Raw genomic sequence first — 12,999 nt, 5'->3', positions numbered from 1 at the left:
TCTAACAAATGCATTTATTCCAGAGGTTATTTGAAGTGGGCTTCAACAATTATGCAAACCAGGTAAAGTCCTAAAGTTTTCCAGGAAAGACCAATTTGCCTCTTCTTTTCCTATTGTCAATACCATAAATGAAGTTACCTCTACATCTCTTATCTTTCATTTTATGATTGAACTAACGTAACAGCATGTTGTAAAGAAGGGATAAGTGAATTCTTAGAAGCATCAATACCTAAATATGAACCCACTTGCCTCTCTACTTAGCCATGTGGTCGAGGTCAATTTGCTTATCTTTCCTTGACCTTAGTATCTTTACTATATAATTAAGCTTTGCACCACATTGTTCATTCTTCTACCCTTTTCAAGTCCAGAGATTATGAGATTAAAATGAATTTACATATGTAAAACAGAAAACTCTACCAAAATAGGGTTGTGGAGGGGAGGGGAAATGAACTCTATCCAATCAGGATCCCATGCTCATTGCCCACACCTGGCTGTGGCTCCACTGAGCACAAGTTGCAAAGTGTGTGACAGTATTGCCTCTGAGGTTGTCACTAGCTCTAAAATTCTGGATTCTATGAGGACAAATCTGACTCCAACCTTCTCCCTTTGGGAGCCAGATGACATAATGCTTAGTCTGAATTCAGAGTGCTCTTCCAGGGTCGAACTGGGAGAGTTTGGATACAGTCTTCAAAGTGAGTGGATTCTAGAGATTTGTTTTCCAATGTTACTCACTGTGATATGACACCAAACACAATGCAGTCCCGTCAGGCCCTGGTAACATTTGACAGTTTTATGGCACTTATCACACTTGGTTGGGCAGTTGCCTTCAACCCAATAATGGTGCATGACCTAGAACAGAACAAGAATGTGACGGTAAGAGGAGAATTCTATGAGCCATTAAAGACCGCCCTCAGGAAGCCGGCCCGGCCACACACTTACATCAGTGTTCTTCTTGGACTTCACATAGGTCTTGATGCAGGAAGGAGGCGCTCTAGCCACGCAGCGCTCGTGCACTGTGTACTTACAAACTGCAAGGAAATATGGACACACATTCAGAGCTCATCCTGGCCCTGGCTGCCATTTTACAGGGAAAGAATGACATTAACTGAATCTCATTTCATATCCACTGCTCCCTAATCAATCCAATCAGCCACATCAAGGAAAAGTCCAAGTCGACTGTTTTTACCATGGAATACAAAAGACCAATTAGCACAGGAAATATTATGCATGTGAAAACCCAAGACTCCTCTATCATGGCATAGCAGGAAATGCTTAATGAAATCAGAACTCCCTCAAATTTTTCACAATAACTTCCAGATGACAAAAAAACAAATATATTAAAGGCAAATTGATGACTGCCAAATGTCTTGGTGTCATTTGCTAGAAAAAGAGATCTATATTTTACAAAGTATAGGCATGAGAGCAGCTGGCAGTCATGGGAATAAAAGTCCGTGAGTTTATGCTATTTGGTCTATTGATTTATCTAAACCTTAAATGGCTGATTAGTCTATTTCCAGACAATAGATTTCGTCATACAAGCCAGGCCTTTAGAGACAGTCCATCCCTCCTCGTTTGTCCTCATGGCATTGTTTGTCCAAAAGGAACAGCCTTCGTGAGGCAGCTTGTCATAAAAACACACAAATGCAAAGAAAATTTATATTTATAAGCAAATATGCATCTATATAAATAAAACATATCTACATATCTATGTAAATTGTGACATAAGACCAAGATATATATTTCATTGACATCTTCAAACTATTTCATGGCGTGGTTATGAAAATAATTTAGGACTATATACAGATATTCTTTTAATAACAGAACAATTTAGAGTTTTAAATGTATTAATGTATGGAATAAAAATTAAATAGAAAACAACCATGTAGCCCTCTTAACAAAACAAAAACTAACCACTGCATAAAATTTAAACAAAAAACATCTAATCCACATAATATTTATAAAGTAAAACTTTTCCATTTTATCCACATTTGCACCACTGAGGAAGAAAACACACGTTCTCTCTTTCTTTTTAGAGGGCTACTTGGTTGTCTTTTATTTAATTTTTATTCCATACATTTATTCCATACAACTAGTTGCAGTAGGCTTGTCTTCTATATGGACAATTATATGAAGAGAACTGTATTTACCACACTAATCACTTAAAATTTGTGAGCAAAAATTCTCACCTTAACATCTCTCACCTTACTTGAAAGTTATTGTGTTTCCTATGCTCCCATCAATGAAATCTACCATGAGAAATAATTTTCCTTACAAATAAGAGAACTTTAAAACAAAGTACTTCCCCTGAACATGGAGAATGTTCTAGTGAAACGAGCCTTTCAAATGGAACCACCATTTAGAAGCTGAAGTCAACACCTGACAATTTCATGTAACTTATTAAAATCCTTAAACACTTAAATGTGGCCCTGAAACATGTTTTTTAATGAGCTAACACATCTGAGAGAAAGTCAGTTCTCAAATATACTACCAAAGAAACCACTTGCTAAAAATAATACCTGGAAATGACATATTGTATGAAAGCCAAGTAAGAGATTAGATTTAATATCAATACACAAAAACGGCATGTGTTTAATAAACTTGACAGTTCCATAACGGACAAGGGTGTAGATGGACAAATCACCTGACCAAGACAACTTCACACTTAGGTGAGGAGGACACAATATACCCTCTGTTTTAAAAGAGGCATCAGGGGATGTAAAAGTTTCTCAGACATACATGGTGCAGATTTAAAAACTCTTAGGTGACTTATAAATTAATTTTAAAGTAAATTATTAGAAAATTCTATTGGGCATGACTCACTTAATAGAATACAATGAAAACTGCAAAAATAAATGTACTGAACTGAAAATAACACCCACAACTCATGAACTGGCAAAGCTTTGGGTTCCAATATACATTAATCACATAGGAATTTTCCTCACAATAGCATTAAAAATAATGTGCCTATGTTGTAAGATTAGTGTATATTTCTTGTGATTTCTTAATTTGAATGCAAAGTGAGTCAATTAATTTACCTGTTTTTTTTAAAGACCTGAAGGAGGTGACTCATGAGAAATCAATGTAAATAAGGTGGCTAACTTAGAAAGAAAGAAAAGGAAAGAAACAAAAAGAAGAGAAAAGGATACATCTGAAATAGATATAAATAGGAGAAACTCTTGGAAATTTTTATAATAATCTCAGTGGAAATGGAAACAATGAATAAATTAAACTACAGTGAAAAGAAAATGGCTAATGAACTGGAAAAATCTCCTTAGCTTTTTTCTAAGAGAGGGTTTTCCAAAACTGAAGAAAGTTAAAAGGAGAGTGGCCTCCACATTCAGAAGTATACCACAGGGAAGTATAAATCATAGTTACAGGCAGGGTCAGGATCGTTCCCTAGGTCTCCATCTACAAGTGGGACATTTCCATAAATCTCCACCTTTCCTGGCTGGAGGTGCTGACGTGCAGGCGGAACGGCATACTCACAGGAGCAGCAGAGGCCCTGCTTGCCCACCCCGATCAGCATGTTCAGGCAGAGGTTGCAGTAGGCAGGTTTGTTAAAGTGCTTGAGCCTCCACACATGCTGGCCATCATCTTTCACGTTCTGCACGGGACGTAAGAGAAACAGATTGCACTTAATGAAATAAACAGTGGAATATGCAACTGCCAATAACATTCAGAGCTGGACTGAAGCACTTGAAGACAATCTGTTATTTCATCCCTGACTTTCTCCAAGGTCGCCACAGAGTCTAGAAAACCACATGTGAGCTAGTGGAATGAGGCCCTGCTAACAAATCTCGGATGCTATAGCAACCCACACGTCTTTGTCTAATGTCAGCAGTTCAACAGCATGTCCCAAACTGTCATGATGACCTACCAAACGGAGGGACCTGTCTGCCTCGACTTTGAATGCCTTCTCCTTAGTACAATCCCATAAACAGATACATGCATAAGCAAAGAGAGATGCATGAAAGCGCCTCACAGCTGAAAGCCTGGAAAGAGAATGTTAACCCTTGCTTAGTAGTCGGAATAGGCAAATTTTATGTCGGTGGTTAGATCCTGTCAGAAGGCTGAAGGATGGTGTAAGGAATAACACTTAAAGGTCAGTTATTTGTGCTGGTCTAAGGCTATTCTAAGGAATTCCCTTTATGCTATAGTTTATATTAATATATTTTTGTATGTCTCCAAGAATAAATTTTTTAAAATTAACTTTTTAAAGACCTAAATTACATAATCATGGTTTCCTCTTTTTTAAAATGAAATATGAATAATAGTAATCTATAGGAAGATAGTAAAATATTAAAACTGTATTACTGTATTTACTTACAATAATCACTATAGCTATTTGCCACAATAAAACCTTAAATTTATATTAATTCACATTTTAACAAAACATCTGCAATTATTATTTATTCTTCTAAGTAAAACACTATATAATATCATAATAGCCACCTCACTTAATAGGTATTTAATCACATCTGCATTGTTCAAGATAAAGTAAAATGAAATGATGATGCTTATGAATGTCCTGAACTCCTTATGAGAAGTTTACATGTACTAAGTAAAGTTATTACATATCATTACTTTTGTTAACATTACTTTCTCATTAATATCTAGTCTTTATGTATCACCCACCCAATTGTATCAAATTCCATTAATTTCAGATATCATGTATTGTTATTATATCAAAACCTTTATAGGTCATAAATGGTCAAGTTGTAGCAAATGAATATTAAGAACTACATTAACCTAACAAATTTTTGAGCACTTATATGTGCTGGGGCACATACTCTCTAACAGAGAGTGGAATAATAAAAGCCTACCCAGACCATCTTGTTTCTCTTGATTAAAATATATTAATTATGTTTCCTAGCCACTTTTTTTATTTCCAGTGAAGAGATACACCACCAAATTTATTGAACCAGACTAGATCCATAATAATTAGTTTTTACATTAGAACCAGAAATGTCAAATTTGCATCAGAATATGAAACATTAGAGGAACCGCTTCCTGGGAGGTGTACATTTTGTAAGCACAAGAACTGTCTTTTTTCCCAAGACTATCTTTTCAAAGGTGTTTGAGTGACAAACAGCTTTAAACTATGGAGTTGTATGTCACCTCCAGAGCAGAGGGTGGGTTAAAATAAAATTCAAAGCTCATCCATCTCAGCAAAGTTTAAGCAGGTTTATTTCCTGCACAATATAAAAAACTTAGTTTCCCTAAGACGTGGTTCCACGCTCTGGTGGTCTGCACAGGAATTACTTGGGCTGGACTCTATCACCCTTCTGAGACTTCTTGGGTCCAGAGGGCAGGCTCAGGCATGAAACTCCTGCTTGCTCCACTGTGAGCTAAAACGTCCTTAGTCTCTGACTCAGGAGTTTCATGTCCTCTGTTAGCGTCCAGAATGACACTGGCAAGCCTACTTGTTCACTTGTAAGGAGGCTAACATTTCAGACCCCTCCCAGTTCTTGACAATGCTGACTCACGGTTCCAACAAAGAAGAAGCGAGCTCTCCACAAAAGCACTTGTATAGAAGGTGTCACGGAGGGGGCTTCAGAAAACATAAGTGTTTTAATTTTCTTCCAAAACATATGAAATAGGCTTTGTAGCAATTTTTGGACCCAGCTCTGGTTTGCTTGAGTCATAAGATTTCTAGTATGTTTATCATATGAACAGAATGCTTTATGTAACTGTTCAACTTGGCTATATTTTTAAATTTCAGTTTATATTTTTAAATTTCTGTTCCTTCTAATAAGAATAAAACACCCTTGATCTCACTCATTCATGGATAATAGAGACCATTATAAACTTTTGAACAATAATAGATACAGAGGCAGAGCTGCCTCAAACAGATTGTCAAACTGCAGCAGGAAGGCCGGGGAGGGTTGCAGGGCAGGAGGTAGGGGGGTAAGAGATCAACTAAAGGACTTGTATGCATGCATAGAAGCATAACCAGTGGACATAAGACATTGGGGGATAGGGGAGGCTAGGGGACTGTCTAGGGCGGGGGGATAAAATGGACACATATGTAATACCCTTTGTAATACTTTAAGCAATTAAAAAAAAAAAAAAGGGTAAAGGAGGTCAAATATATGGTGACAGAAGGAGACTAGACTCTGGGTGGTGAGGACACCTGCAATATGTAGATGATGCTTCATAGAGCTGTATAGTTGAAACTTATATAATCTTATTACTGAATGTCACCCCAATAAATATAATTTAAAATAATTTAAAAAAAAAAAAAAAAAAAAAAAAAAAAAAAAATAAACAGTTCCCAGCTGACTCTAATGTGCAGGCAAGTTTGGGACCCACTGATCTTGACCAGGCTAAATGATCAATTTGTCCTTCAAAACTCCCTCACATACCTCAGATCTGCCTGTTAACCCACACAAATGTATAATCATTTCCTGCCACATTGGTGGCCAACCTTGATTTACTTAAAAAAAAAAAAAAAAGTGGAAGTGGAGGGTTAATTTAAGAACAGTATTTTCATCATAGTTAAATTCTACTCTGTTACTCTGCTGAAATTCAAAGTCTTCTAATTATAACTACTCAGGAGAACATTCTGGGTCTGCTAATGTCATGTCTTTAAATATAATAACAACACCTGATATTTGTCCAGACCTTTATGGAGTATTCTATCATTTTATGTCTTCAAAGCTTCCACGACACTGTCAGCATGCAGAGTAGTTTATATGAGGTATGAATGGTTAACTAAGCCAGGGAAGACACAAGAAAAGCATATATTCTCTAACTTTCAGAACTGTTCTGTTTATCTATTTGCTTATTTTTCCCTGAGAAAAACTTAAGACAACCAAATACTGTCTAAATGCAAGAAGACTAAACAGAAGGAGAGAACAAGTTCTGAGTACTATAAGTTTCTGCTATGAACTATACAAAAAACTGTATTTTTCCTTCAACATTTAATCATATATCATAAAATAAAAATATCTGGCTTCTTCCTATTTATAATAAAAAAAAAAAAAAAAAAAAAAAAAAAAAAAAAAAAAGAATAAAACACCCTGATGGGAAAAGTTTAAGTATGAGGTTGTTAATTTTTCAAAAACATATTGATAAAGCTAATGGTTTAATGTTTAAAAAACATTTTAAGTGACAAGAAGAAAGGAAAAATCCAGTTTTCATATGTACTGCTGTTCTTATCATCCTTGTCTTTTTATTTTTAAATGATTGTCCATTACATGGGGATTAGCCTCATCCTGTTAAGAGCACATATGGACTAAGCTAGCTGGCATTTCCCTTATCAAAAATAAACAGGTCTGAGTGTGGGTGTTCTGTCAATCAGAGCCCTTAGCCATGTTACAGGCTGCACGTGATGTACAAATGCATTACCCAGACATAAAATGCTTTACCAAAAAACAAATTAAATAGCTTGATAGCTCTTCGCCGGCTATATTGCCAAACTATGCAAAAGATGACATATGTATGCGACTTCAAGAGCAGAAATTGAAACTAGGAGCCAACTGCTTCTCAGCAGCGCGAATTACACTCCAACTCTGTATTTTCATGTCTTGTCTTGTTTGTCTTATTAAGATTATAAACTTGTGGGGGGGGGGGGGGGCGGGGAGAGAATCTGTCCCTTGCTATATTCCATCAGCCAGTTGAGCATGTTCCTATTAGTACTTCTGTTGCAAATAAATATTTATTGTCATAGAAAGGAATTACTTTTGTAAGAAAGGAAAGGGGAGGAAATGTGGAAGGCTTGATGCCTGGCTTCCTCTGAAAATGTGGATAAGCCATTTCACCCTTCTTGCCTTCCTCTCTACTAAAATGAAAGTACCCACTCTCCTCTCCCGGGCCATGGCGTGGGCTTTTATTATACAATACCTGTGAAGGCAATTTAGCTCCTCAGAAGCCTGGTGTTATATCAACAGCAAATATGATCAAAGCTATTGGGTTGAGCTTTGGAACATTAAAATGTTTCAGCCAAAAGTTTTCAGAAGGATGTCTGTAGGTTTACCATACTTTATTTCATAAAAGTCTTGTTCTTATAGAAATGCCTTTCTAATATTTATAAAATACTGTGCTTTATAAGGAAGCAGCAGCTCAGTGATGTGGTTGTGACGGAGACATGCTCGGTGAAACCGAGGCAAGTTCACAAGAAGCGCCAGGTCTCCCTCTCCCTTTCATCCCCTGGAAGTCAAACGGAGGTTTCAAAGGAAAAACGCCCTTTGGAACATTTGAAATGTTTTTCATTATCAACGGTAATGTCTAAAGTTTTTGTTATTTTCCCTGAATACATACATTCAAGATCACATATAGTGTTCAACTGTACCAGGACTATTATAAATAATACCAGGTTTGCAAAAGACCTCCAGGAGAAATTCCACCAATGTTCCCGCAGAAATGCCCCTACTCCCGCACCCAGCCAGGTACCGCTTCGACTGACTTCAGGTATAACATAGAGAAGAGCTAACGTTGCAAATTAATTCCAACTCATTAAATAATAAGCGCTATTAAATTACCTCACTTTTCTAGAAATACGAAAGAAACTTCTGTTTCAGACTAAATGATAAGCTCTATCAGGTCTGAGCAAAGGGAATGTAGGGAAAGGTTTGAAAATTCTGCCTGGTGTGCAATCAGCTCCTTATCTCCAGATCACACTTCCGGAAGACGGGCTCAGACCCTGCCATCCTTGGGGTTCCAATGCGAACTCAACAGTGAGAACACCCCGGTCATTCTCCTTGAATGACCTAATCTGGAATCTCAAGAACTGTTGGATTTATCCAGGTTCACAGCTTTCTAGATTGAGCCATGTAGGAACAAAACGACTCAAACAAATTAAATTTTACCAAATAAAGCAGGGGTTCTCAACCTTCTGGCCCTTTAAATACAGTTCCTCATGTTGTGACCCCAACCATAAAATTATTTTCGTTGCTACTTCATAACTGTATATTTGCTACTGTTATGAATCATAATGTAAATATCTGATATGCAGGATGGTCTTAGGCGACCCCTGTGAAAGGGTCGTTCGACCTCCAAAGGGGTTGTGACCCACAGGTTGAGAACCGCTGAAATAAAGTGTGGAAGGTTAGTTCTCTGAACACAGCTTAATCTATGAATACACCCTCTCTTCCTCTCCATTGTACTCAAAACTTTTCTCAGGGATCTCACTTCATCAGCAATCAGGAGGCAAACCAAAGGATTCCTTTTACTTTATTGAGTCAAGCCAAGAAAAAAAGTGTCCTAAAGCAGTCCAATCAATGGCAAAGTATTAACTACCTATAGGGATTAAAGAGCAGGATTTTGTGAGCACATATAGCGAAATCATATATATATATATTTTATATATATATATATATATATATATATATATATATATATATATAATTTTAAAATCATACAGGTCAGATGTGAGTACAAAAATTCAAGATTAAGAACTCAAGGTAGCCCTAACCGGTTTGGCTCAGTGGATAGAGCGTCGGCCTGTATACTGAAGGGTCCCAGGTTCGATTGTGGTCAAGGGCATGTACCTTGGTTGCAGGCACATCCCCAGTAGGGGGCGTGCAGGAGGCAGCTGATCGATGTTTCTCATCGATGTTTCTAACTCTCTATCCCTCTCCCTTCCTCTCTTTAATAAAAAAACAATAAAATATATTAACAAAAAATAAAGAACTCAAGGTAGCTGTGTTACAAGCAAAGCTCCAATTTAAATGTGTATTTCTATGTATATAATAATATAAATTTAGGAATTTTCCTTGAAAAATCTAGTAAAGATCTAAGATTGCAGATTTCAGGAATTTATGCATTATTTATTATCTTGTTTTTCCATGAAAAGGAATGTCTGTACTGAAAGAATATTAGAAGGAAAGGGATATCCTTGACTAACTTCTTTGTATGTCCAGAAAGGATGACAGGCAGGCAAAAAAAAAAAAAAAAATGACCTAGTTAATAACAGAGCCAGGATGGAGACCGATCCGATGGTATTCACTGTTTCTGTGCACTTTCTTCATTAGTTCTCATGGCTTGCTGGGGTTTTCTAATTGAGATAAATAAAAAGTACTAGATTTCTTTCTCCTAAGTGACTAAAAACAAAATTTAAAATATTTATGTTTGCAGATTGGTACAACGATTATGCAAAACAGTGTAGAGTTTCCTCCAAAAATTAAAAATGGAACTGCCATATGACTCAGTGATCCCACTCCTAGGAATATATTCTAAGACGCCCAAAACACAAAGCAGAAAGACTATATGTACCCCTATGTTCATAGCAGTGTTATTTACAATAGCTAAGCTCTGGAAACAGCCCAAGTGCCCATCAGTAGATGAGTTGATAAGAAAGCTGTGGTACATTTACACTATGGAATAGTATGCAGCTTTAAAAAACGAGCTCTTATACTTTGAGACAACATGAAGGGACCTGGAGAGTATTATGCTAAGCGAAATGAGCCAGTCAGAGAGAGACAAGTATCACATGATCTCACTCATATGTGGAATTTAATGAACAAAATAAACTGACAAACAAAATAGATCCAGAGGCATAGAAGCATGAGACAGACTGATGATTCTCAGAGGGAAAGTGCGTGGTGGAGTGGAAAGAGATTAACCAAATAACTTATATGCCTATATGCATAACCCATGGACACAGACAATAATGCAATGAAGACCTGGGGAGGGGGTGGGAGGAAGGAGGAGAGGGATGGGGGGAAAGACGGGCATTTATAATACATTCAACAATAAAGATAAATTTTTAAAATTTAAAAGAAAAGAAAATCTTTATGTTTATAACATGACAGATTAACGATAGAATAAATCAAGGGTTAGCAAACTATGGCCCTTGGGTCAAAACTAGCCATCAACCTGTTTTTGAAAGTAGTTCACTAAAACAGTCATGCGGTTTCATTTATGGAGTGTCTGTGCTTGCTTTTGCTCTGAACTGTACAGTTGAGTAGATGAACCTATGTCCCACAAAGCCTAAATTATGAACTAACTCCCCCTTTATAACGTTTGCCAAACACTGGAGCAGAGTTTCTTACAAAATACTGTGTTGTTGTTTTTTTAAATTAATTCAAAATCGAGATATTTTTGAACAAGACAAATACTAGAGAAAGAATAAGTCTCAGGTATAAATGTTTAATGTAATCAAAATCACATATACCATGCAAACTCTCTATTTTCCATCAGATCTAAGAGACTGTACCATTTCCTATGGAATATCATAAAGTTTGAGGAACTTCTTCTAAGAGAAAAGAAATGGCTCTTACTCTCAATCATTTGATATAGACATGTTCTGATAAACTACATCTTTGGCACAGCTATGATTTAAAATAGAGTAGCTTTTAAAATTTGGTTAATGGAGAAAAATAAATGACAAAAAAAATCGCAGCTGCTCTGCCTTATATTAGAAGTGAGGATTGCTCTCCCAGGGCAATATTCTTGTCTGTGTAATTTGGCTAGGACACCACAGTCACTTTCAAATACACTGTGGGACTTCACATGCAATGTCAATTAGAATCTACTCCCTGAACTCATAATTGACAACAGACACGGGTATATAGGACAACATAACAAGACTGGCCCCACACTAAATGGCTGAGTTCAACCCAAAGCTTCTAGAGTTCCAATTTGATAAGCAAAAGTGTACAGGGGCGGGGGAGGGAGAGGGATGGCCTAGAGGGAAATGACACCATGAATCAAATTCTCTACAGGTAATAACATAACACATTAACTGCCTGCAGAAAAGGAAATAAATCTCAATTACAAAAAAAAAAAAAAAAAGCCCTCCTTACTGCGCCATTCCTGCTTTGTAAAAACACCATGCCTTGGGATTAAAAAGCAGTCCCTAAAAAATAGATGCTCTGTGTTGCAATCATAATTACATAGCTTATGAATTTTCATTGAATAAAAATTTAAAGGATTGCTGGCATATTGTTTTTTAAAAAACTAGAGGAGAAAGGATGTTCTTAGAATTGTTCAGTACAGGGGAAAATCTAATCTCAGTGGTTGAACATAAATTTTAAACAATGTAGCCCTGCCACCCAGTGGCCATCACTGGGATTACAGCTTTGAGCACATTTGGTTACTTTGAAACCCTAAATTGCTTTTTCCTATTAAGCTCCCAAAACAGGTCTTTTGACTAAAAATAAAAAATATCAATTTAATAACATGATTATAAAGTAAATTATGTATCACCACTATCCTGACGAACATTTATTGCAAATAAATTTACTGCTATACTAGAAACTGATGAGGTATTGTATACTTATTTAAAACATTTTGAGGTAAATCCATATAGATTGTGGACTATATTTAACCACGCTATTTTCATAACTTCACAAATACCTAAATTTATGAGTCAAATTATAAATAGTGGTTTTCAAAGAAAAACATCATTTCAAAATCTTTCTTGATATTTAAAATATAGATGATTTAGTCTTCATTTATGCACTTTCCAATCCAACCCCCCCAACTACCAAATGGTTTACGTACTCATTCCTTCATCTTCTCTCATTCGCTCATACTAGAATTTTCATCAAAGTTTAGAATAAGCAAAACTTTAGCTTTAAAAATATAAAAATTCCCTCCAGGGAACCATTACCATTTGCACTTCATGACTAGTCACTTGACAACTATACACTAAAACTTAAACTGTTAACATTCTGTCGAATTTTTTGTTTTCTCCCAATAGTCTTATTTCATATTTATTGATCATTTTTATTCCCCTAAACCAGGGTTTGATTACTACTGGAGGCACTGATATGAGAAAACTTTTGACAGGCTTGGAACAAGAACCTGGCTGATCTGCTCATATGTAAGAAAAAAAGTGTGTGTGTGTGCGTGTGTGTGTGTGTGTGTGTGCATGTGTGTGTGCGTGCGTGTGTGTGTGTGTGTGTGCATGTGTGTGTGTGCATGTGTGTGTGTGTGCATGTGTGTGTGTGCATGTGTGTGTGTGTGTGCGTGTGTGTGTGCATGTGTGTGTGTGTGCATGTGTGTGTGCATGTGTGTGTGTGTGTGCGTGTGTGTGTGTGTGTGTGTGTGTGT

At 36.6% G+C, this 12,999-nt stretch overlaps 1 protein-coding gene across 3 annotated transcripts in view; it reads right to left on the bottom strand.

The window, feature by feature from the left end:
- Nucleotides 1-12,999, bottom strand: part of DGKB (diacylglycerol kinase beta) — a 527,879-nt gene that overhangs the window by 368,850 nt on the left and 146,030 nt on the right. For all 3 annotated transcript variants that reach the window (XM_036328013.1, XM_036328012.1, XM_036328014.1), the window contains 3 exons: nucleotides 3,487-3,604; nucleotides 940-1,028; nucleotides 733-849 (listed from right to left, as the gene is read on the bottom strand). In XM_036328013.1, the coding sequence (XP_036183906.1) occupies nucleotides 733-849; nucleotides 940-1,028; nucleotides 3,487-3,604 (324 nt within the window). The remainder of the gene's footprint in view (nucleotides 1-732; nucleotides 850-939; nucleotides 1,029-3,486; nucleotides 3,605-12,999) is intronic.

Source organism: Myotis myotis, unplaced genomic scaffold (assembly GCF_014108235.1).
Source record: "Myotis myotis isolate mMyoMyo1 unplaced genomic scaffold, mMyoMyo1.p scaffold_m19_p_11, whole genome shotgun sequence".
NCBI classification, from domain to species: Eukaryota; Metazoa; Chordata; class Mammalia; order Chiroptera; family Vespertilionidae; genus Myotis; species Myotis myotis.
Note: the sequence above shows the minus strand (reverse complement) of the source record. Positions and strands in the feature narration are given on the sequence as shown.